Source organism: Ursus maritimus, unplaced genomic scaffold (genome assembly GCF_017311325.1).
Source record: "Ursus maritimus isolate PB19 unplaced genomic scaffold, ASM1731132v1 scaffold_10, whole genome shotgun sequence".
NCBI classification, from domain to species: domain Eukaryota; kingdom Metazoa; phylum Chordata; class Mammalia; order Carnivora; family Ursidae; genus Ursus; species Ursus maritimus.
Genome location: NW_024423344.1, coordinates 15,345,213 through 15,371,237, shown reverse-complemented (window position 1 = coordinate 15,371,237; position 26,025 = coordinate 15,345,213). Strand labels below are relative to the sequence as shown.

Genomic DNA, 26,025 nt, shown 5'->3' with positions numbered 1-26,025 from the left:
TCCGAAGTAGAAACTGTCAGCAGGGCACCGGTACCACACTTGAAAGCACTCATGAGCGTCTCTCTAAAGAAAAGCGTGCAGGTTGCCTCCTCTCATGGGCGGAATGGGGGAGTGGGCATACAGCATGATAACTGTTTTCCAGTTTGGGGACTGAATCTTTCCTTCCGAGGTAGCCAAAGGCTGATGTCTTATTCCAGGATGAACAACTTTGAGGACTTACCCTGTCTTCTATTTATTATACCCTTTTGTTAACCGTAAGCACTTAAGTGTACATATGCATTTTTAATATACAGTGAAAAGTCTTTTTCCTTTTCTTTTCTATATTTTCAGAGCGAAAACTTACTGACTGTTTTATATTATATCTTTTTAGTTCAGAAATGTAATTAAGATTCACCTTTAAGAGTAGCTCTGCTTTTGAAGATTAACTCTTAAAGAAAGAAATCCAAACTGCTGTGACTTGTGAGGGCTCTTTTCATCTTTTATTTCATATGTATGAAGCCCTCAAATTTAAGCCTGATGGGGTAAGATGGGGAGGAGGGAGTCCAATCTGCTTTCTCTTAGGTGGCTAAAACGGATTTCAGCGCTTTATTTAATTGTAACGCATTTTCCGTTCTATGGCATATGAAGAGGTGTTTATATCTTTTGAAATTGAGAGGACGTTATTAAATGTGCATTCAAAACCTTGTCTGACAAATTAGATCTAGTCTAACAAATTGGCCTCCGAGATATTCATGAGGGATTAGTGTCTTTTCTTGCCTTTTTATTTTCAATGTGCAGATTTAGGATCTTAGCTAGTCACCCTGCAGAAGAGGCATCGTGACTATCTCTCAGTATGTAGCCAATGAAGAACAGCTTGGTCTGGAGTCGTAACTCTCTAGCACAATGTCGATCCACTGAGTTGCCCCCATTTCTCTCTGCTCAGCTGGACCACGGGTTTACCATCAAGAGATCAGGGTCTTTGGACTACTACCAACAACCAGGAATGTATTGGATAAGGTATGAGATGGTGCAGCTCAACAGTCAGTGTTTCCATGGCAACGTGCTGGCAGTCTCCATTAACCAGTTCCTTCAGTGGATAAACATGCTTTTGATTTGTTATCCAGTCCATATGCTGCTTTATCAGTTTCATTTTAATCTTGATTGAGATGCCACACCCCCTCATTCCTTTTTTTCACCCATTATTCACACTGACATTTGCCAGCTTTCTTTCCATTGCACATGCTCAGTATCAATTTTCCTTACAGTTAAAAGGACAGTATATTTAGCCTTAATGCCAAAGCCTTTTCCTGATGTTGCTAATTAAAACAATGATTTCCGGTGCTCTTCTGTCCTGTAACAAATGGAAGAACAATAGTGCCTTAGTGTACGTTCTATAGAAGTATATACTGTCATTTTAAAGTCATCAAGCCCAACCTTGACCTTACTAGATGGATGAAACAATGCATTTACACGTTAGCAGTAGAAGCTCCTCGAAGTACAATGAGCTATAGAATGCATTGTGTGTGTTGGTAAGCTTGTGTTTTCGAACTCTCCACCTTTTTGTTTCGTTTTGTTTTCGTTTTACTGTTACCTCTCTCCCCCTGGAAATCCCTTTATGTACTAGCTATTGCATGAATTTATTTTTCAATATTTGGTAACTGTCAGACTACTTAGCTGGCTTATCTGCAGAAGCAAAAGGGACTGTGTATGGGAGGTATCGATTTTTTTTTTTAACTGGGTTAAGAATTCCATCCAATCATTTTCTATTCTAGTCAACTGCCCTGGCATTTCCATCAAGGGGCATTGTTTGTGTCTCTTTAAGTTATCCACAGGCAGGATGGGTTTTGCTGATTTGAAAAATTTACTCTGAGGAGTCCCAGGGAACTTCTCTCCTCCATCTTAATGTTTCTGAAATGATCTCCTGGTAAAGCTCCACATCTTTGTGTTTGCTAAGGAAAATTCCAATGGTTTTGTATTTGTTTCCCCCAAATGATGGAACCTATCTGCAGTAATGTACTGGCCACCTGATGTTTTCTCATGGATTAGACTACTACATTTTACACAAAGAGAAATGTATATGTGTGTTTATACGTGTGTGTGTGTGTATACACACACACATATGTATATATAATATATAATTTTAACCCCCAAATAATTAATCTTAATTTTTATTTCTACACTCAAAATAAAGGAGGTAAGGAAGTGGTCACAGGCACACTTTGACAAACTATCCAATATACTAAAATCATGATAATTTCCAAGTGTGTTTAAAGCAAGAAAACACCTAAACTTAAAAGAAATGTTTTACCATCAGTTTTACGCAGAAGCCTGTTTGTATCTTCCAGACCGATGGGCATGCAGGAGTTGCAACACAACCCTTTTATTTACTTCAGGAAAATAACTCGATAGGTATAGCAAGAACTTTGTTTTATTTTTAACCTTTTTTGGGGGGTTAATCATGATTTACCTTTATGCAGACTCTTCTTTTTGACGTTTTAATGTAGAAAATGGTCCATCCGTCTTTTACTTTTTACTGAAAGATAATCTGCATTCAGAAGGGTGCAGATATCACGAATGCACGTCTCAGTGAATTCTCACAAATGGAACACGCCCCTGTAAGCAGGACCCAGCTCTGGCGGAGAACATTTCTAGCCCCTCCCGAGATCCCCCCCCCACACACACACACACCTCAGGGGCCTTCCAGGAGGCTCACATAGCCCCAAGGGTAAACACTGACCGGGACTCTCTCCACATTAATTAGCTTTGCCTGGTTTTGTACTTTATATAAATCGAATCACACCATGCTCTACCCTTTTTTTTTTTAAATTGTATGCCTCCTAACCTCAGGCAGAGTAGCCAAATACATATGAGTAAAGCTGATCTACAATGAAAAATAGGAAATCAAATATGTCTAGTTACAGTTGTGCATGTTTAACAAAAATGGCACATCCACATTCATCTGACTTCAAAAAGAAAACTCTAGAAAATTACGTTGCTAAATTTGTGGGAGTAAGGGTGGGAGCAAAATGCCAAGTAAACACAATAATTAATAAATGTAGCCAAGTATAAAAAGGCCATTTGACTAAAATCCTAGTGATGGTTCCCATCAGCAGACAAAATGACACATCCCTGAACAATGGGCAGGAGCAGATGGGAGATAATCTCTTTTTTCTTCCACACATAAACTGCTCTGTTTTCCAGCTGGGGGCAGTAACAACAATGTTTATAGTTAATGCTGTAGTAAACAGCACACCCAGTATGTAAAGTTAAATTGGAGAAATGATGCTAAAAACTCATCGGCATATATGCTTAATTAGGAAGTTTTATAATGCCGTTTAGCCTCAGAACGAACACACTCTCCTCACTGATTGCAAATGCTTGCCTTTTATCTCCACGGAAGTGGGAGCATTTGTCTAACTGCGGTGGCAGCCAACTTCCAACATAAACAATCATTACAGGCAAACATCCCCGCTCCCAACTGTTGTGTTTACAAGTGCTCATGGGTGTTTTCACTCCTCTGAGCAGAACACTTGGGAGTCGGGTTGCCTTTTGTAAAGCAGCTCGCATCAGGGCATAGGCTGGAAAAAAGCATCTCTTCGGGGTGCCCAGAATTGTCATGTCCCTCTTGATAGGCTTTTTTGGTGATGCTGGAGAAATGATGGGGGTCCATTTTCTCCTTTCTCCTTCGTTCTCTTGCCTCTTCACAGAGAGCTGCTTCCAAGCTGTAGTCCAGGGAGCAGCACCCTGCTTGGCCCATTTTTCCCGGAGATCTTGCTCCTGTCACCTTGAGTCCAGAGGGGACACCCCCCCAGGAATGAGCTGCCCGGGCCATTCCACTCCTTCATGGCCTTACTGCAAGCCGCTGGAAAACATTTACATCTCATTACATTTCCCGCACCCGCCCCCCACCGTCCTGAAGATGTGTCCTCATCCAAAGGGGATGTGGTCACACATATTCTTTGCCTCTCTCAAGTGAAGCTGTCACTGCGGCAGGTGCTATGGCCAGCAGCACATGGAGAAGAATCCTGCGTGTTCTGCAACGGCCAGAACGGGGCAACCCAATTAAATAAAACAAATATCAAAACAAGGCAGAAGCTAAAAATGCTAAATCAGATAAAAGGCAGAGGTGAGCTAGGACAAAAGGGTGGTTGAGTTCCCAGGCATGACGTGACTAAAATGTGCATATTGGATTCAAGCACCGTCCTGAAACAGTGAGTAATGAGGCAGAGCGGTAGCAGCCGCGTGCCGTCTTTGCAAGGCTATTAAATGCTGTCATGCTCGCCTGTTAAAAGGAATGGGGTCAGTTAAATGCATCTTGCTTGGTGCGGGGTTGAAAGAAGAGTTCCCACGAAAGCCAGGGAGGAACCCCAGCGCGGTGTCAGGAGGGCTCCTAGGCCAGGCTCAGGCGGCAGCCAAGCGCCCACAGCAAGTTGCAGGCGTGGCGGGTTGTTTCACTGCACGTCGCCTTGGCCTTGCTCTGCCGTTGAGAAGGCGCTCCCCGATGAGTGTCAGAGCACTGCCAGAAGGATGAGCAGATGCCTCTGTCCCAGCAAGGGATTAACCACCCCATCCACGCCAGCCCCGAGACTCCCTCTGTAAGAGACAGTTTAACGCGTAGAGAAGACAGAGATTTAAACTTCGAAAACCCACCCAAACTGTGATTACAGACAAAAGGATCAGGCAAGTAGGTGGTTTGGGTTTGCAGCCTTGAGGTGAAAAAGAGAAGCCAAGAGGCTCAAAAGATGGGCAATGCCTTGCACTGTAGTTCCACGAATGGTACAGAGAGAAGCACGGAAAGAGCGAGATGTCTGTGTTATTTCCCCAAGTCAAACAGGTTGCTCGCTGTTGGAGATTTTGTTTCTTTTTCTTTTCAGAGGCCCCTTAAGAGAGGATGCCAAGCGTATCTCTCTGTCTTTTAGAAATAGAATGTTCTTGTTATTGAAATGAGAAGTGGCCATGGCATTCCAAGACTTACTGATTGCCTGTAAACTGAAGTGAGATTTTATACTACTCCTGACATCCTCAGTGATTCGGTATTGATCAAAAATTTGGTGGTATCCTATTTATTTTCGACCTTGCTTAGGGATCTCTTTCCCTCTTTTTGAATTAAAAAAAAAAATCTACACTTGTCTACGTATTTATTCCTGCCATACTTTGACTCTAAACGTTCCCCAGTGATGGTCGCTGATATGCCATAGATTTTATTAGGTGTGAGCACATAGGAAAGGATAGTCATGAAGAACTTAAGTATCGACACACTCTTATTCTATTCAGAAAGAGTGCAAATGTCAATCTGCTGAAGTCAGACGATTCTCGAATCCATGTCAGCCACATGACTCTTTTAGAAACCAAAAAGTCTTGAAAAGTGAGATGAAATGACTTTGGCTCAGGATTGGCAGCAAGCGTGTGGAGAGTTGGTAACTTTGCTGTCGGGAAGCCCAGGTTGGGGATCCAGCCGGTGGTACTTCCCGCCGTGTGACCTTAGGCAAGTTACATGCTGCTTCTCTCTGATTCTCCATTTCCCCATCTATACACATAAGAAGAGTATTACCAACTTCCCAAATCTGTGGTGAGGAGTAAATGAGCTGCCTGTGCCAAAGTGCCTTCACAGGCCCCAGCCCAAAGGAGGAGCTCAGAAAAGATGGCTTCCCTCACAGGGTCTCCCTCACTTCCACGAGAAAACAGTGGAATAGCATAGCAGACAGATTTTCCTGAGAAGGCGGATCTTGCTGCAGGTCAAAGCATTTGTGATTAAAATTGAACATGAACTTTTCTGATGCTCTGATTGGGAGGAACTGCTAAGTAACTTATAGGATTCATGAGTATTTGTGGCAAGAAACTTCACTTAAGGTAGTCTAGTGCCAAAAATCCTAGTGGAGTGTAAGTTTTAAATGTTATCCTATAGGGCAGAGATTGGCAAACTACAGTCAATGGGCCAAGTCTAGCCCACTGCCTATTTTTGTGAAGAAAGCTTTATTGGGACGCAGCTGCACTCATTCATTTATAAATTGCTTATGGCTGTTTTTGCCAGACAGTGACAGACAGAGTTGAGTAGTTGGGTCAAAGAATTGTACGGTCTGCAAAGCCTAAAATATTAACTACTTGACCTTCCCAGAAGAAGTTTTTCGATTCCTATTCTAGGGGGGAAATGTTTCTAAATTAAAAGGTACCATCTGGTGGGCTTGTTAAACTCTATATCTCTACCATTTACTGGAATGCCTGGCACATAAGAGGCCCTCAATAAATTTTGTGAAATTAATGAATAAATGATTGAACTGTGTAATCAAAGGACCATTAATATAGAGGAACCTTAATTTTGAGGATAAACGTGGTTTTGAAGGATTTGGAGTAAATTAAAGTTTGGACGATCAAATTACATGTAAGGTGTTCTAGGATAGCATTCAATTTACAGCAACCTGAGATAAGTCTTTCAGTAAAGCTAAAAAGTTGTTTTTGTAAAAAAGGAATTGCCCATAACTTACCTGCTTAGTAAATTCTGAATTTTCACAGATTTTCATCAGATTATTTATGGCTGTTCTTGTCCTTTAGTTTACTAGGATGTTGAAGGAAAACCAAGATGGCGGCTCAGTTTAGCTTCTATTATGAGAAAATCAGGGTCTGTAGGGCAGAGGAAGCACATGAATTTTTTCCTCTAGAAGCCTGAGCTCAGCAAGTGGCTATAATTTTACCCCTCTGGTGGAAGGCCATCAGAAACCCATTGTAGAGAGCAGGGACAATTTGGGATTCCATTAAGAACAGAGCAGCAGAGGAGCCTGTGTTTAAGAAGATGGTGGAGAAGCCTGGGGCCAGTTCTGCCCTGGGAAGTAAGGAATAACATTTAAGAGAGTCACACCTAGAAAGTAGCTTCGAAGTCTACTAGGTTTCATTCCACAAGACATCCTTTTGCCATTTTAACAGTCTTCACTTCAGGGAAATACCATGTCATACACCCAGATACGGCGCAGTTCCTGGCACGACCCCAAAAGGATATTAAAGCGAAACAAAACAGCATCGTAGCAGGCATGAGAGTAAGCCAAATAAAATGAGGAGGGTGGATATCTCAATCGATTTGCCAGTTTAATTTTACTAGCAGGCAAAACATTTCGAGAGTGGCAAGCAAATCGTAACTCAGTCCCTACAGAGTGAGGGCGCGCAAAGGAAAGGGTTCCCGAGATTAATGCCCCAACAGCTGCATCCTCGGTTCAGTCTCCTTGGTGGTATGAATAATGGATGGGCTAAAAGGCAAAATGCACAATAATGTTCTTTTATTAATGAAATGAAGACTACTTGTGATGGCTAGCAATAAATTTAGAAAAGCAAACACGGAAAAGCAGTCAACGTTCGCCTCTGAAAAATGCAGTTACGTAAATGCAATAATTACTGCCAGGACAGGAAACGTTGCCTCACAACTTAAATGAGGAGCATCTCTTGCAAGCCCTGCACGTATATTGCAGAACAGGATTATTTTTGATCCGTAGACTGCAAGGCCTATTGTTTGCTAAGAGAAAAACATAACCCATTAGTGTAGATTGATGGTGATATTAAGCATATTCATAGTGTTTCGTGGGTGAAGGTTTCCCTAGGGATCAGGCACTGTACCTCCCCTTCTGTCTGTGGACCAGGGAACTGGGGCTCAATGTGCTTAAGAAACATGTCCGAGGACACATAAGCAGCCAAGCTAGGACAAAAAGCTAGTTCTCCTGACTTACCCTACTGCTGCTTCCAAGGGGATTAAGCCAGAGCAAGACAAACATCGCAGACACATGTGGGTGAGGCCGACTGGCAGAAACAAAGCTAATGTTCTAGTTCATACTCTTGATTCCTTCCTGACTTTCCTCCCGCATGCTCTGTTTTCCCTTCAACATCGCATAGATATGCTAGATGGATATGTCCTCCATAGTTATGCTGATTTCCAAACGTAAAGTCAGAGATAAAGATTTAAAATATCTGAGTGCTCTGTGGAGGACAGTATCGTTTCATTGTCATACAAGAGGCCACTGACCGAATTCATTAGATGTCTGTATTGTTGGAATGTATTTCCTCCGTGTTGGGCGAGGGGGTGTCTTCCATTCGTGCGTGCCTGCAATCACGGCAGGCACCAAAACCTGGCGGAGGTTAATTTCTCTAAGATTTCCAGCTGCAGCGCGTGCAGCCACCTGAGTTGCCGGAGTAACTGGCGCTATTTTACCCTTCCTCGGTTTTCACACTTGAGCTCGCAGCTCCTAAGGACCCTGTGAGAACCAAGGGCTTACAGTCTGAGGTAGGGATATACAGTTTCTTCTGCGTAGGACAGGTTTATATCAGTTTCTCCTTATCATTTCATTTGGTCAACTATTGGTCCCGTTTACCAGGATCCCCCATATTATTTAGCTGTAACTCAGTACAGAGGATAGCCGTCATTGTTGGGTACTTATTTTAAGTAACTAGATTAGAGCTTCGTATTTGGTTACTACTGGTCAACTCCAGAATCTCAAGAGATTGCTCGCTCACCGCTAACCTGTGGTCATTAGCACCAAAATGTGCTAATGCAGACTCCAGATTCTCTTGCGAGTTCTTAACGAAGTGATAACTTACTGAGGAAACACTTGGGAATTCGATTGCAAGTCCATTCATGTTGGTTCTAACAAACCTACAGACCGTGAGCAAAATAACTAATAGAATAATTAATCTATTAGGAAGTCTTCAGTTTTCATGGAACATGGCGGCTCTACCTGAGGACAACCTTCCCTTAAGAGATAGGCAGTAGGAAGAAAAGACCCTATTTTCTTGATACTGGGAATTTTGGTAATTGATAAAGAGGAAAGCAGACTTTCAGAAATGGTTGAAAGGGCCCCGAATTTAAATTTGTAATACAGCACTTCAGAGGAAAAATGATGCTGGAATGCTTTTTTTGAGAGGGGGGATAAATTTTCAGTTGGATTATATATATTTTTTATAGCAATACCTTTTTAAAATTATGGACTAGCGCATTGTTCTATTTCCTTGCTGAATTCATCTGTCCTGAACGACAAATGGGGACTACAGAATTCAAGTGTAAAATTGGAACTGTACATACACTTTAGAGGCAAGTTCATTTTATAACCACAGTTAAAGTTCTAAAAATAATGCATATGACAGTGCTTAGTGTGCTGAGAATTTCACAATAAATGGTTGTTGAATAGATAAATAGATGAGTATAAGAGAATATTAACTTTATGTGATGTAACCATTTGGTCACATACTTCATATCCTTAAATATTGACTTGTGATACCTTTAAGTTCTTACTTTTTTTTGTATTATACAGTTGCTTTGGTTTCTGGGGTTTTTTTGTTGTTGTTATTGAGAAAGTACATCTGAAATAGTTTAATCCTGTATTAATTAAGAAATATTTAATATGTCTCTAATATGTGTGCCACAGTCTGCTAGGCATTCTGGAAAATGCAAAGAAGTTTCAGATTCTACCATCGAGGAGCTTGCACGGTATTCAGGACATATGCACAGAAAGTTAAATAGGAGGCAAATGTGCAAAAAGTGCCAAAAGTTTGGTCAAGACAATACTTGCCTAAGGAATTTAGAAAGAGAAAGTGTGATGCAGGAATTGAATTTGATCAAATCTTGGAACATGGATAAATTTGAGTGGACGGGAAGGAGGAGAAGTAATTTCAGATAGGTGAGCACCTTGAACCAAGATGTAGGGTGAGAGGGATTGAAGTGTACTCAGAGACACATCAGTTAGGACTTTTTTGATTGTAGGCGACAGACACACAAACCACACTGGCTAAGGCAAAAAGGAAATTTATTATTTCATGTTATCTGGAAGGTTCCAAGGTTGAGTCTGGCTTCATGGATGGATGGATTCAGCACTCAGTCAGGGCCTGGTTTCTTTCCATCTCTCCACTCTGCCTCCCTATGTTGGCTTTAGTCTGGAGCTTTCCATGGTATCAGGACGTGGGAAGCAACTCCAAGCCTGCCATCCTTCCAAAATGGGGATTCATTATAAAAGCGAAGGCCCAGTGAAAATCTCCTTGTGTCCTATTAACTGGGTTGGATGCCCATCCCGAACCAGTCGCGGGTATTGGGGAACGCAGTACACTCACGCTGCTCCTGGGTCACAAGCCCATCCCATCCTTGCCCCTCTCTCAAAGATGAGCATACAGTCAACTTCACTGGAACCACACAGTACAGGAACGGGGCATGTCCAAAGGGAAACTGAGGTGTGGTGAACTGTAAGCAGGGTAAATGGATGCTGTGTGAGAAAATCAAGTGTCTGCCAATGGAGAATAAGTCTGCAGGTCATGTTGAATAATTACAGGAACGAGACACTGGAAGTTTTTCCTGTAGGCACATTGTGAATGTTAGGACAAGGAGTTGGGCTTTATGAGGAATTGTAAATAAATTGGACCTGGGGATAATTGACCTGTCAGCTGTGTGCAGGATGGACTGGGGGGGCGGGTGCTCAGGAGGGAAGTAATGTGACCTCTGCGGTACTTGCCCATATTTCAAAAGCTGCAGTGTTTGCAGAGTATCCATTGTGTGCTGTGAACTATGGAGAACACAGAGGGGATGCCCAAGACTTGATCTTGCCCTCCCAAGAGTCTACCATGTGGCAGAGAAGACAGTGAATTAGGGGCCATTGTGGTATAGGCAGGGTGCACAGGGATAGCAATACTCGGTTTCATGGAACACAGAGAAGGAGGACATTCTTAAAATGAGCCACAGTCATGGAGCTGAAGCAGAGTGAGCAGGAACCCAGGGAAGAGAGTCCTATAGACAGGGACCCCCTCTGGAGTGTCTTTGAGAGAAAGTTGGTTGGGAGCCCCAATCATTAGTTGTGTAGCTTTTGCGAATATTAGGGGGACATAGGTGGTTAGGAAACTGCCTGTCATCAGACTTAGGCCTCCCTTGGAGTTAACAGACCCAGAATGGGTTGTACATGCAGTGGACCCTGGCTTGCTGTCCCTGAAAGAGAGGGGTTCTCAGGCCATCGGCACGAGAAAGCCCTGCTCTTTGGGCATTTGACGCTGCCCGTGGTCAGTGTCTTCTCCCCAGCTCGCTCTGGACTGCAACAAAGGAGAGAGCTATTGGCATAGGCTGGCTCCATTTTATTCTGTTTCAGTAGACTTCAGAGTAAATGGGAAAAAAAATTTCTCAGGCCTTCTGCAGGTGGAGAACTGAGTTCTCTTCCTGGTTAGCAATGCGATTCAGGCAAGGCTCTCCACGTGCCTGGGCCTTAGTTTCCCTGCTTGTAAAGGCAGAGCATTGGACAAAGAATGCTTTATAAATTCTCTTACAATTCTAAGAGTCTCTAAATCCAACAGAAACAACCTTCACACCCTTATTCCATGACATGTGATCATGACATGATCTATTTCCCAAACCAAGTGCTCTGAAGTTACTGGTTAGTGGCACGACTGAGAGCAACGGAGCCCTGGAGCACCAGGGTTCACCCACTGAGGCGGCGAACATTTAGAAAGCTGCTAACTAGAGAACGTGGCAGGAGTGGTGAGAACTGACCGGTCATAGGGGTCAGGGCAAGTGTTGTCCGGGCAGAAGGACGAGTAAGGGAGAGAATGTGGCCGCCCTTACAAGGACCTGGAGAAATGAAAGTGAAACTCAGGGGACTGGAACCATCCAAGCGTGGGTTCAGCATTGAGTGCCACCAGCCCCTGCACAAAGTGTTTGCAGCATTTAGGGAGAAGTGGCCCATTTCAGTGGCTGCAGCCAAGAGCATGACTTGCAGTAATTGAGTAGATGATGGGGAGACACAGTAAATAGAGAGAAGGTGCCAATGAGAGGAAGGAGGGAGGGAGGGTGCTCTAAGTTCTGATGTGAGCTTTGTTTTGCATGTTTTCCTCTGACCTGCAGTTACTTAACTTTAAAACCGGCTCTTACATCCAGTTGGGAATGAAAAACAACCAACCAACCAACCACAAACACCTTCCATTTCTGAGCCTCTCAGCCATTTAAAAAGCATTTGCACATCCATTTTTACCTGCAGCAACTCTAGGACAGCAGAAGGGGATGATTCCTGTTCCTTATTTAACTGAGAACTGAGTAAATAGTTCCCACAGCCAGCTTTGGACAGAGCAGAGTCACAATTCCTGACTACACTCTGGGTGTGCTTTTCTTCCCCCCACCAGAAAGCCTTGGTCCACCACTCAGTATTTAGTCCGATGCCAATGACATTTTCTTTCTCAAGAAGGTAGAAATAGAAATATTTTTTATGACCAAGAGGAGAGTTTATATTACTCTCGGATTAACTACAGAATGGTTTTTATGTAAGTCAGACTAAATAGACATCTGTTTTTTTACAAACATTCAACTCTATACAAACAGAACATTTTCAGTTTGCTTTGAAAGCAAAATACCATGTATCGTAACTTTACAATGTTTTAAATAAAGTTAGGAATTTGGGTTTATGATGCTGAAAATATCATAAAATCAGAGGGTAGACGACCAAGAACTATATATGTATGTGTGTGTGCGTCCTTAAAAAATTCTGCGAGTAGAATCATCGAAGGTAGACATTTCAACGAACCAGTTATTGAATCATTGTATTAACAATCTAGTGAAACGAGAAGCGAATTATTAAAGTTTATCTTCCTCATTGATTTGTAACACAGTTCCCCAGTCTGTGGATGGTTTTTAAAGCAGAGCAGTTCAGCCTAACAAAGCCATTTACCGTACTGGTCCTACACACTGGCACTCTCTTTCTCTTTATTACTTCATTTTGGAACTTTGATTGCCCTCTTTTAGATCTGAGATTGCTCTAATGCTGCTGGCAATTGTATGAGGGGCTTAGTTTTCACTTTGTTCTCGGAACCAGGCTGGCTATAAATTTATCTCTGTTCTTTGAAGAAGCTAACAGTAAATTTTCAAGAGGAAAAATGGCGGTATATATCCCTACAGAGGAAAAGTAATCTCTTAAAAGCAGAATAACCTCCAGGCTACATCCTTTTAAAGAGAGACTTTCAAACAAGGACGCCTTCAACTTTTATATGTGTTCTATATTTTTCTTCAGGCTTGTACCTACTCTTCTCTCTGTGTAAGGTTTCTCTGTAATGACCCCGTTCCTCCCCACACCCATTAAATCTGTAATGAAGTCATGCCGTTCCCAATTCTGATGTCATAATAGCTTCCAGAACCTCGGCTGGGTAGCACACCCTGGAGATCATCTGAGGTTTCATCAGGAGAATGAGGCAGAGAGACCCGGAGTTGGAATACCTACAAAATGGAATCTCTGTTTCATAAATTACCACATACTACCATGCAAATGAACTTTGTAAAGTGAAATCCAGGGGAGGGTTTCCATTTGGTTTAATTGCAGTCAAAGCAGTTTTCAGTTTCAGGGCACTGGTTTCATTCAAGTTAAACCAGTCCTTCCCAGAGATTCAGCCACACTCCCTCATCAACAGATAATAAGATAATTTCGAATGAGGAGGTGCTAAAATAACGGGAAGAGCTTGTGGCTCTGTTTCCATGTCTGACAACGTCATCGCCTTTCATCTTTAATATACAGCCGCCTGGAGCTGAATGTTGATGAATGAGGCACGCCTGGCGTCCTCACGTGTCAGACACACGGGCCTGGGGCTCCCATTTACCAGGGGCTCTCTAGCTCGCCTGGGAGCAAGCAAGGGGAATAGATGTGGAGCTTGGGGAAGGCTGGGGAGGGCTGGGGAGAGGTCGCACCCACCACATCATCCATCCTGCCTGTGCCTCCTGATGTCCCGACCAGGTGCTCTTAAGAGCCGTGTTGGGAGGGAGCAGGGAACTCCCCGACGGTGGTGACTGTTGTCCACACGAGCGAGCCATTATGGACAGTTAAGTTGGCCAGCATATTTTTCGGACCTCAGAAAGTTCCCGAAAGTGTTTCTTTCGCCATTTCCTTCAGCCTAATTGTCCTCTTTCTCATTTTATGCCCCTGCTAGACCACCGCTCTTGATAAGGAGAGGCAGGTTTTCCGACGAAGACGCAACCAGGATGTGAGGAGCCGGTACAAGGCCCAGCCAGCTCCACCTGAACTCAACTCGGAATCGGAAGACTACTCCCCAAGCTCATCCGAGACTGTTCGCTCCCCAAACTCGCCCTTTTAATAAGACCCTTTTACTCGAAGTCCTAGCTTAACCCTTTGAGACTCTGAGATTTTTTTCCAAATTTCTGTAAAACAGTTTCATCTGATCTATCTAGCACTCAATGCTTGAATGGCAGAACAGAAAGTGTGTTTTCTGGTATCCTTGTAGCGATTTCTCTTTGCCGAATGCGATGACCACATGTTGTTTGCGAAGATGGCAACTTGCTGCTAATAGGGTCCTCAAAGGGTTAAGGCTAATTTGCAACTTTTTTAAACATAGAAGCAATGAATGTGTTCATCAGTCAAACTAGGATCTGCAGTATTGTAATATAGCGCGTTAACCCTCTGAGTGCATGGGAGTTTATGGAGAACCCCTGGGGAATTTCTCAGGCCTTTGGATGTATACACACATGTTTCTTGATTTTGCTGCAGACCAAGGGATGTTATTAGATGCTGCGATGTCCAGACAAGAAGGACATCTAGAACGCTATCTTGCTTGTCATTTTTTGGTGGGTTTAGAAAATAGCAGGCTTATAACGTAGACATAAGACCTCTCTTTCTTCTTCACAATCCCATTTTGAAAGGGACTTTTTTCACTAGAGGTGTGACTGTCAGCTGCCATGAGTCCTGCATCCCGAGTGGAGGCGATTGGGTCTGTGGCAAACAGCCTGACCCAGGACAGAGCTGGCGCGCCCCCTCCCCCACATCGCCTCCACGAGAAGATGGGCTGACGACGCCCCAGAAATGCTGCTTCTACGTCAGCTGCTGCTTGTGCCAGCGCAGACCCTCAGAAGTCACCATCCCTTGCCGTGGGCGTGGTGAGTGAGGGCCTGCCTGCTCAGTATGAGTCATCTATAGGAAACAAAACAAAACAACTGGTAGAAAAGAGCAATAAATTGCCAGGTGCTCTCTAGGGCTGGGATTTCCAACAGAAAGAGGAAACAAGATCCTGTTCTTTTTCTCACCTGCTTTTCGAGCACTGCAGGCTTCAGCGTGAAATCCACATAGAGTATGCAATCCATACAGAGGAGTGCTGGGGCACAGGGGACTAGAGGCAAGTGCTTTGCAAGGTGGCCGAGGAGAAAGCACAAGGGAAGGCACACTCCAGAATGTTCTAAAAATGGGTTTTAAGAAAATAAACCATTGGTAAGAGAATTCCATGTGCACCTTTAGGTTACCTATGTACAGTCTCCCAGGAGGAACAGGATGGAAGACCTAGAAGATACCCCTGAGAATAAAACGTCCATTCCCACTGTCTTTAGCTGTCCAGAGAGACATGTTGTTTTTCTCCCTTTGGGCCAAGTCCTGTCTGAGACCTGTGTTTCCATTCCTGTTTCCAAACCTTTCTGCCTTGCCCTGTATCCCCAGTGGATTTCTTATGGAATGTGTCCCATTTCAGAACGGGGGTCTGTGGCCTCCAGTGTGTCACTGCAGTGCTTAGAGAAGAGGCTGGCCATGGCATCTTGGAGGCAGGGGTCCCACTCAAATGTCCTGCTAAGGTTTGCTCAGCTCTCTGACCCAGGAGACAACCAGTGAGTGATGTCTTGTGAAATTTGCAACGGGATGGCCGAACAGCACTTACTGTCTCTGTTTTGAATATACTTCAGTACCTGAAAGTCTTGAAATTTGTATAGTCAGTTCTTTATTTTCGAAAACATGTTGGTCTTCAGTCTCTGCTTTTCACTCTTCAACTCATAAACTATGGTCTATATTAATACACATTTTAAAAATCCCAACATCTCGTGGCTTTTGCAATAGTTTCCCCAGTTGTTTTGCTCTTCTGCCTTTTGGTTTCTCTCTTTGGTCTGCGTTGTCCTGACGTGTACGCAGTACATCATTTATTGAGAGTTTCCCCCCCTTTTAGAGAGTTCTGAAATGATAGCACACATCACAAAGTAGCACAAATCAGTTGGGTTTTTTGGGGGGAGGGGGAGGGCGGAACACCAGGAGGGGTGTTGGTGTGTAGGTAGATTCCATATTAGTAAAATACCTTGAACCGGTCAGAAATTACTGCTTTCTCTAGAACAATAAAGCAAAGCACTGTTCTACGACTAAGGAGTAGCTTTATAGCTTGGCCTCAACTTTCAGTGGGTGAATAGGAAGAATCCTATGGGCAGAGACCTACCTGCAGTAGACTGTCACTTTCGTTTCTTTCTCCGAATTACTGTCTTTCCTGTGGGCATTACATACATTGCCACAGCATCTATGTACAGAACTTCCAGTGCATGGCTCAGGCCTTTTTCCATCCTAGTCTAGGGGGGCCGTGGACCCGTAAAGCTGGGGAGTGTTTCCCAGCAGCTTGGAGGAATGCAGGGCCCATTTAGCATCGGGATCCCAGCACATCGCTGTAGAATTTGAGTGATCTATGCCGAATAAACAATGGAATGTGACCTGTCAAGTAGAAATATTGAGTAATCAGATGGAATGCAATCTTCAGCATTAAGCTATCGAGATTCTGAATGTCAGAGATGTACTCAGAGGGTTAACAGACAAGCACAAGGCATGCTGATTACATTGGTGTATCCAGACGGCTTTGCTTTTAGCCAGTGCTTTCTAATTTTTTTCACAGCATTCTTGGGATAGTTCAAGTTTGAAATTATTAAGTGGTGGTGTTCTTTAAGGAATTTCTATAACCAAATTGATCTTATTTTTTATTTCACTTTATCATAGAATAAATATGTACCATGATGGCAGTGTACCTCTGTAATTATCGCTTTCATCATTGCCACAGTGTTTCCATATTTTTTTTTCTAAGTATTTAATATAGCTCTTACGGTGGTGGCCTGGTGATGGGGACCGTCTTTCCTTTGTCGATACATGACCAACCAGATGGTATTTTCAAGGGAATTTTTAGATGCATCCTTTCAGCTGGGTAGTAGACTAAAGGAGAACTCCTTCATGACTTGCATCGTGGAAATCACCTCTGTGGATGAGAACTGTTCCTATTGATGAACACATTTTTTTCTCGACATTGTAGCAGAAATCATTTTCTTCGTCATAATCAACGAATATGTGATTTGCTCCACATCATTAGAAGGAAGAGTAAGATTTCAGTCATTGAAAATGTTTTTACCGTAGCCCTCATCTAACTTACACGTGGTGCACACTAAAATAAGCAGAGAAAACAAAATACAAATAAACTGCTGAAAACACTTGGTGTTTTGTATTCAGTGAGCCCTTCCTGCAATGCTCAGCACCCCCATGGGTGGCGGTTAACAGGCCCGTCAGATATTGTTGAAAGAAAGCAATATATCCATGAATGAAGGCTAAAATTGCAATCCTTTACCCTTTGAGGCATATTTCAGTTGGAAAAAAAAAAAAAGGAAAGAAAAGAAAAGAAAAATTGGTTTAGCTTAGAGGGTCACGAGCTACCGTATGACCAAGGCTCGCGCACATTAAATCACAGTTGTTTGCTGGCCGACGGCGCCCATTAGACAACCCTGTACCTCGCTCTGAAGCGTGATCGTGCTTGAGGGACAGCTTCCCTGATGTTATTGCGTTGCCTGCTAGCCCTTCTCAGGGTGAGGACCTGTCAGCATTTCTATGATAAACTTCTGTTTTCAAAGGTTTTTAATTTGACCATAAAAAGGTGCCCCGGGCTGAAGTTCGCTATATAGGGCCTGTACCAAAGAGGGTGAAGGTTCACTTCCTTTTCTGCCCAATTCTCCCAAGAAAAGGGCGGCAGCCACAACAAGTTTGGTATGTCCCCTTCTTCACTGTAATTGCGCAACTGTGGAAAGCACCAAGACCCAAGGTGGTAGTTACAGTGTAATGATCCGTTCAGATGTGGGTTTGAAAAAACATGACTGAGTCACCTGGCATATACTGTAGATAACGTATCTTTTCTATAATGTGTAAATCGTTAATTTTTAAAACTGCTACATGATTTTTATTTTATTTTATTTTTGTCCAAAGATCTTTAAGAAACTTGAAGTTGGTCAGTTCAAAGGTTAGCCTTTCCTGCGTGTTGTCTGCCATTTCCACTAGGAGTTGGGGAAAAATCCTCTCAGACCGACCCTTACTTTGCATGTAGTGATAGAGGGTCAGATAAACGTTTCTTTCGGAGATGCGGATTTCTTTATTTAATCATCAGATTTCAGGAAGCCATTCTTGTCTGTTGGGAAAAATAGTGATTAAAAGCACTTCCAAAACTAACATTTTGTCGATTCAGATGTGATAAGAGCATAAATTAACACACTTTACACTTTTTTTATGTTTAAAGGCAAATAAATCAACAAAACTTGAAGACGCTAAACATTTGATTGCTGCAAATGTGCTTTAAAATTGGCTCAATGGTGCTTATTCATAAAACAGTAACAAATGGGGTTCCTAGGACTGTCAGAAGGAATCTTTAATTTGTATGTAATTACATACTTGAGGAGGGGGTGCTTTTAAGCCAGTCTTTTATTTTTTAATCATCTCGAATATGCAACCATCCATCCAGTAACATTAAGGGTCGTAAACTGGTGGGAAACAGGAAGTTCAATGTGGAGGCTTAGAATGCTTCTGGTTAGGGTGGGGTTTTTCCCCCTTGGGTTTTGTTGTTGCTGATGGGTTTCAACACCCAAGCTGCCCGTGATCATTTTTCAGTGATCGAGCTTCTAACTGGCAGGTGTTTTGATCATGAGGTTTGCAGTATCTTGCCCTTGGAGACAAGTGAGAAACCTAGTTTGATTCTTTTTCCCTAAAGGAAGAGCGATCTCTATAATTAAACCATACTTGTAAATTTCCTCAACACTCTTACTTGGTCAACTGAAATGAGACCCTTAATGTTGCTTTAATGTAAAATTGTATATTTTTGTCTGTGATATACTTTATTAATTTAAAGTAAATAATAGTTCTAAAAGCCTTCACTGTCGGTATTAAGAGAAAGTAGGATTTTAAAAGTGATGATAAAGATGCTATAATGTCAATTCATTCCAGTCCAATCGAATGTGGTAAGAAAAAGACCTTGAATAGTTCTCTAGGGACAATTTCTCACTTGCCATTGACATTAATCTTCGATGTATGCTCAGAAAAAATAAAAAGAAATTGAAACTGGTCCAAGGTTAGAGTCATATCCTCGATAACTATTTTTTTTTAATTTTATTAGGAAATTAATAATAGCCTTTTTCATCCTGGCTGAAAGAAAATTGTTAAAGGATTAGTTGAGTGTGAAATTAAATAGTATTTTGCTCATGCATACTAAAAAGGTGGGCTAGGTACTTGATGTGTTTAAACAAGTTTCTGAAAGGTTTCAATTTGGTGCAAGAAAAAAAAATTCAATGTTTCCTTTGAAAATACTGAATTTGTCAATGGCTGCATGGATCAGATGGCATAGGTTAATCTTTGATTTTCAGAATCTTAATGAAATAACTTTCAAATGATTTGTATCCACGATTAAAGCTGGAATGAGATCCAATTCTTCCCCTAATCTCTCAGTTTAAGCTAATAAATGTAGGTTAATGTGGAATGAATCATCTGTGATATATTATGTTTATTTATCAACTGAGCTTTTTTCATGTTGCCTGTTTTTATGTAAAACATGTTCTTAAAGTTAATAAAATAATAGTACTTGGTGTATGAACTACTATGTAATACCCTAGCTGCAGCGTCCACTTCTCGGTTCCCTTTGCCGCAACGGAATAAAATTTCATTTTAGTTCAATTCATAATTGACACATTCAGTCCACGAAGGAATAACCCAGCTGTGTTCTTGGGGGGAATTCTCTCTATGCAAGGCTTTAAAAATTAGTCATGCGGTCAGAGTGTAGCTTTCCCACATGTCCCCCATAGCAGAGTGTATATTTCATGGGCATAATTCAAAAACAACTATTTCAAAAATGTCCCTTTTCATATATTACCTTCCTGCCTGGGCCAGTGACTTGGATAAACACAAAGAAATCAAATACCAGTCAGCCCTCTTTTATCCTTCAACCTATGTGCACGAGCTCTCCAGAGAAGCGTGTTGTTTTATCCACTAACCTGTAATTAGCTGCCATTTTGATAGCAATTCCCCATTAGGCATTCCATGTGCAATATTGACCTTCGAGAAAATTGCAAAGCCGTACAATGGAATCAAGTTCTCTCCTGTGTTGGGTTTTCAATGCTAGGAGATTGAAAAGTCGGCGGGCAACAGGGCCTGCACGTTCCCCGGTGTCCTGAGAAGGCGCCCGGACATCTCCGAGCGCTTGTAACCTTAGCAGTCACCTTCCGTGCTGTCCCTAGGCTGCCGAGGTGACGTGGCTACTGTTTTCCCCTTTGCTCCTCTGCGGAGACATCGCTGGCTCCCTTCTGGGCTCTTTGGACACTGCGGTGAAACGACAGCTAAAGCGATCGCTTCCTCAGGACCGGTATCTTGTTTTACAAGGCTCACCCCGCCGAAAACCTATCAGGAAAATGCGCCCCCGGTGCGGAAGCCTCAAACAGCAGCAGCTCTGGGACTAAAGGGGATAAAGCTGCCACAGGAGGAAACTGGGAAAGAGAGGCCTCCCACGACACCACAAGGGGTTGGTAGTTGGGGAGGCGGGGCTTCTGTTCAGATAAGGACATTCATGCGAATGGAGATAAAGGGGTAACAAGGTACCCTATGATCCAGCCATTGCACTACTGGGTATCTACCCCAAAGATACAGACGTAGTGAAGAGACGGGCCATATGCACCCCAATGTTCATAGCAGCATTGTCCACAATAGCCAAAGCGTGGAAGGAACTGAGATGCCCTTCAACAGACGACTGGATTAAGAAGATGTGGTCCATATATACAATGGAATATTACTCAGCTATCAGAAAGAACGAGTTCTCAACATTTGCTGCAACATGGACGGCACTGGAGGAGATTATGCTAAGTGAAATAAGTCAAGCAGAGAAAGACAATTATATGGTTTCTCTTATCTGTGGAACATAAGAACTAGGAAGATCAGTAGGAGAAGAAAGGGATAAAGAAAGGGGGGATAATCAGAAGGGGGAATGAAGCATGAGAGACTATGGACTCTGAGAAACAAACTGAGGGCTTCAGAGGGGAGGGGGGTGGGGGATTGGGATAGACTGGTGATGGGTAGTAAGGAGGGCACGTATTGCATGGTGTACTGGGTGTTATATGCAACTAATGAATCCTCGAACTTTACATCCAAAACCAGGGATGTACTATATGGTGACTAACATAATATAATAAAAATTATTATTAAAAAAAATAAAAAAATAAAGGGGTAACAAGAAACAGGGAAGAAACCTCCTGGAACATGTCTCCTAACCTCTCCTGACACAGAAGAAAAGCTTTGCTGTATCTAGAAGGTAGCCCATTCCCCCAGCTCCAGGAGGAGCACGGAGGGAAGACGAGGAACCCCGCCCAGCCAGCTGGACCAGCCAAGTCCACGCTGGCCATCAGCGCTGTGACAGATGTCCCTGCCAGCTTGCCTGCACATCCAAATCATTCATTCAAATGTGTCTTGAGTAAGTGCCAAGGACACGGAAGGCACTTCGTTTAAGCTTAGTAAAGAAAAGGGAAGCTCTGCTGTCCATTTGTATTTTCACTACAGATCACAAGACTTTCAAGGCGAGGAAATCTCTCTAGCTGGAAGGGTGGCCATTCATTCTGAGCTCCAGGTCCAGAGGTCGGATAACGTAGACGGATGCACCCACCCACGTCCAGCGAGACCTTGTGCTCATGGCAACGTGGATTTTCTCACTTGAAGATGTATGTTTGCCATCTGCCCGTTCGGTGGTGCACACACCCCGTGGAACTCTTGGCTCTGCTCCTGGCCTCTGAGGTAGAAGGCCTCCCAGAGTCCTCTCTGCCATCTGTAATTAGCATGTGATTTTAAACCCCGTCCGACGCTAATGCTGAGCTGTGGCCATTTATTCAACAAGCATTGCCGAGGACCGACTGCGAGTGATATGTTGTGGGGGCTAAGACGTGTAAGTCACAGTTCCTGTTCTTTCCTGTTCTTCAAACTCTCCGATCTAGTGAGAAATCTTCTACTTTGGATGTCCCCGGGTTGGGGAGACTGATTTATCACTCACAGATGGCGGGACACCAGTTTGTCAGGGCCGCAGCCTCCCTACCGGCCCGCGACTGGCCCTCTCAGCAGGTGTAGGCTGGGGCTGTCTGCAAGCCAACATGCAAATACATTCGTGACCCTCCTATTACAACGATTCATATGTCACCCTTAGAAGGAGGGAAAAAAGGAAGGGGAGGGGGAAGGAGAAGAGAGGGAACCAGGGAGGGAAGGAAGGAGGATGTGAAGGCTGCTGAGATCAAAGGTGCCTCAGTCTTACGATCTGGTGTTTTATCTGGAGAGGCTAAGAGGAAAAAAAAGTATTAATGGCTCACAGCATGCTCCTCAAAACCAGTCTCGGGGGTGCTCTGTGGGACTCAGAGAACATACCTTGCTGTGGATACAACATGGCTTTTGTCTCTTCCACATTCTTTAGCCAAGTGAACGGTCCCCTGTGACAGGGTGAATAATAGTAAGATTTCATCAATGGCACCATCACTGCATTTCTGTAGGAAGCAGGAGGTGGGGCATTTCCCAGGAATGTTCTAATTCCCATCCTGCGCTGTCCATTCTCTCCTTGACTTTCAAGATCCCCTTGGAGGACCCATTCCTCCCCACCTGGAAGAGCATTCCCTGAACCTCCATTACTAATGGAAATTTCAGCCTGAGGGACCCCCTCCCCCATCTGCCATGGAGGACAGGTCATCTCCCATCTCCGGCAAGTTCCTGTCAGGTCAACCCCTCTGTCGGACCCTAAATCACAAGGTACAACACCTCACTACTGTTTCTGCCACGTGCGACGTCCTGTTAGGAAATAAGTAAACAGAGAGGTATCATCCAGAATGATCAGGGCTGTGACAGAGAAAAGCTTGGGATGCTCTGGGAACACTTTTCAGTTCATCTTGATGGGTGGATTCAGGGGAGGCTTCCTGGAGAGGATGCCCCCGAGTGAGGGCCTGAAGCGTACGTAGGAGTCAGCCATGACTCCTCGGAAGATACTTGGGAGATACTCCAAGCCCTGTGAACACACTAAGACAACACAGAGGAGCTCAGCATTGGTAAGACAGAGGCCCAGAGTCTGCCCAGTGACACCGGGGGACAGCCCAGGGATCTAGGTCTCCGGACCTGCAGCTGTTACGTCAGAGGACAGGTATGGGGACTGGCACGTCTCCTCATTGTGCGTGGTAGGTAAACTGAAAAATGAAACCTCTCCAGATGCGGGTCCCCAGGACTTGGCTAAGGAAGAAGTAGGACAGGGCAGACGGCTCTCAAGGGGGCATTAAGGACACTTTCATAAATAATATGGATCCTAATCCCCCCCTCACAGCCATAGCAGAGGGCACCAGAAGAGCTGGTCACACATGAATCCTTTCCTGTAAAGAGTAGACTTTCCACCTCACACAGTTTCTCAGCACACTGCTCACAGGCAAAAATCATTTTTTCTCCTATGTTCCTCACTTCTGAAGAAAAAGAAAAAAGAGAGAGAAAAGAGAAATTCACTGACCCTGAAAATAGCACTCTCTCTCCTTCTCCTTGGACAAATCCACATTGTCACCTCTCCCTACAGCAGGGTGATAATTAACGTTCCACCCAAGAGAGGTTTCGTTGTTCCATCAGAATTACCCATTAATTTGCTGGATTTTTCTGATTAAGTAGTGAACTTGTCACTGCTGGCACGTTGCTCAGAATGTGAAATACTCTTTCATTTTCAACAGGTAAATCAGGGCCCCAAACAGCCCAGACGTTTTCAATTTCCTCTCTCGACATGGTCCCCATTGTTCTCACCATTGTGGATTTTCCGTTTTTAAATAACATTTTCCAAATCCTCTGCTCTCCTGCCGAGTAAACCATTTTTGCTTCATCGATAGTTTCTCTTGTTTCTGCTTTCCTTGTAGAGAAGAGTTAACGGGTCACACTGGTTTCTTAAATTGGAAAACCGAAATTTCCTGCTCGGGTGGGGAGGGGAGACTCATTTGCACACTTGTATCCCCTGACTTGCTCAAGGAACTTCTCCTTCCTCACGGGTTTGTGGCTTCTCCTGACTTGTCCATACCTGGGTGTGCTTTTCTGCAAAAAGGTTGACAGGTTATGCGCGCCTTCATACTGCTGCTTCTCACCACGGACCCGCCCTCTCTCAACATGCTTGCGCTGAAATACCTGATGAAAACACACCACGGTGGAGAACAGGAAGGAGGCAGACGTCACGGAGGCGGCCCAAGTCTCTAGAACGCCCAGAGTTGCATTCGTAAAAGTGGAGAAAGTCAAGGTCCGTGGCCCGGGTGCCGGAGCTGCCGGAGGATGTTTGCTGCTGAGCCTCGGATCCCTTCAGCATCAGCTGAGCAGAGCCTCTGGGACCCGCTCTAACCGGAGCCCAGCGGGCAACGACGGTGCTTACGGGAGCAGAGGATGCCCTTGGGCGAAGGGCTCACTCCTATGAGGCACGCTCAGAATTATCCTCCTCAGCTCTAGCCCCAGCCTGTCCGCAAGGCTTGCTTTCATGGATAGGAGGAAGGCCAGGCTTCGTGGGGCCAAGCAAGGCCTCCCGCCTGCCACAGGCTTGGCCCCCTCCCAGCGCCCAGCTCCCTAGTCATTGTTTGAGCAAAACCAGCCACATAAACCCCGATACATGGCTTCCACCTGCTCAGTCCCGGGCTTCAGCCTGCTCTCCTCTCCAGGGGCCCATCTGCCACCGAAATCCATGTGGTTCCCCTCCCATAAATGCACACGGTTTCGCTTCTCCTTAATGTGGTCCTAAATCCAGGCTGGCCTCTGGGCAACTCTGGCCTTGGCATCCACCGTGCCTCTAACAGTCTGGAGACTTGGGAATCATTTCCGAGAAGGTTAGCTTCCACGAGAGAGGCCGTGTGCCCCGATTAGAGAAACAGGTACCATTTCCAGGTAGTCGCACAGCTGGTGGGTAGGCTGTTTGCTGTTTCCTGCTCTGTGGGGCAAGAATATGTCCTGAGAAATGTCCCAACTGCAGCCACTCATCACGAACCCCACGTGAGCTTTCCCACTCTGAAGTCTGTTGCACCAGAATCCCGCTTTAGAACTCAGAACCGCACCACTGCGACTCTGAGCTGCTGCGGGTGAGCAAGCTCCTTTCCCCGCTCGGCGGCTCCAGGGGCGCGGGTGCCGTTGCTAGAGCTCCCGGCGGTGCCGTGAACTAGTTCTTCTCGCACTGTGTATGTGTGTGGGGGGAGGTGTATGGGGTGTATGTGTGTATGCGTGCATATGTGTGTGGTGTCCATGTATGCCTGTATGCGTGTATGTGTGTGGGTATGTAATGTATATATATGGGAATGCACATGAGTGTGTGGTGTGTATGTACGTGTGTGGGGTAGGTGGTGTAAATACATATATGGGTGTATATGTGTGTGGTATATATGTACGTGTGTGTGCATGTGTATGTGGTATGTATAAATGCATGTGGTATGTGAGGTATACATATATGTATCTGTGTGTGTGGTGTCTATGTATGTATACGTGTGTGGTAAATGTGGTATATATATGTATGTGGTTACATATGTGTGTGGCGTGTATATATGTGTGTATGTGGTGTGTGTATATGCGTGTGGCATGCAGGGTATACATATATGTATCTGCGTGTATGGTGTCTATGTATGTATACGTGTGTGGTATATGTGGTATATATGTATATGATTGCACATGTATGTGGCGTGTGTGTATGTGTGCATGTGTATGTGTTGTGTGTATATGCGTGTGGCATGCAGGATATACATATATGTATCTGCGTGTGTGGTGTCTATGTATGTATACGTGTGTGGTAAATGTGGTATATACATGTATATGATTGCACGTGTGTGGTATGTATGTGTGTGTGCAGATGTGCGTGGTGTGTGTATATGTGCGTGGTACATGTGGTGTATATATGTGTGTGTATAGTGTGTGTATCTATGCATGTGTGTGGTTTATATGTGTGCACACACGCGTGTGCATGTGGCATGTGTGTATCCATGTGTGCGTGCAGGTGTGGCATGTGTACGTGTGTGCAGTGTGT

General features: G+C 44.1%; 1 protein-coding gene across 2 annotated transcripts in view; it reads left to right on the top strand.

Annotated features, from left to right (window-relative positions):
• Positions 1-19,588, top strand: part of DCLK1 (doublecortin like kinase 1) — a 332,328-nt gene extending 312,740 nt beyond the window's left edge. For both annotated transcript variants that reach the window (XM_040622036.1, XM_040622026.1), the window contains exon 17: positions 13,888-19,588. In XM_040622036.1, coding sequence (XP_040477970.1) covers positions 13,888-14,052 — 165 coding nt within the window. In that variant the 3' untranslated portion in view covers positions 14,053-19,588. The remainder of the gene's footprint in view (positions 1-13,887) is intronic.
• Positions 19,589-26,025: the final 6,437 nt, after the last annotated feature.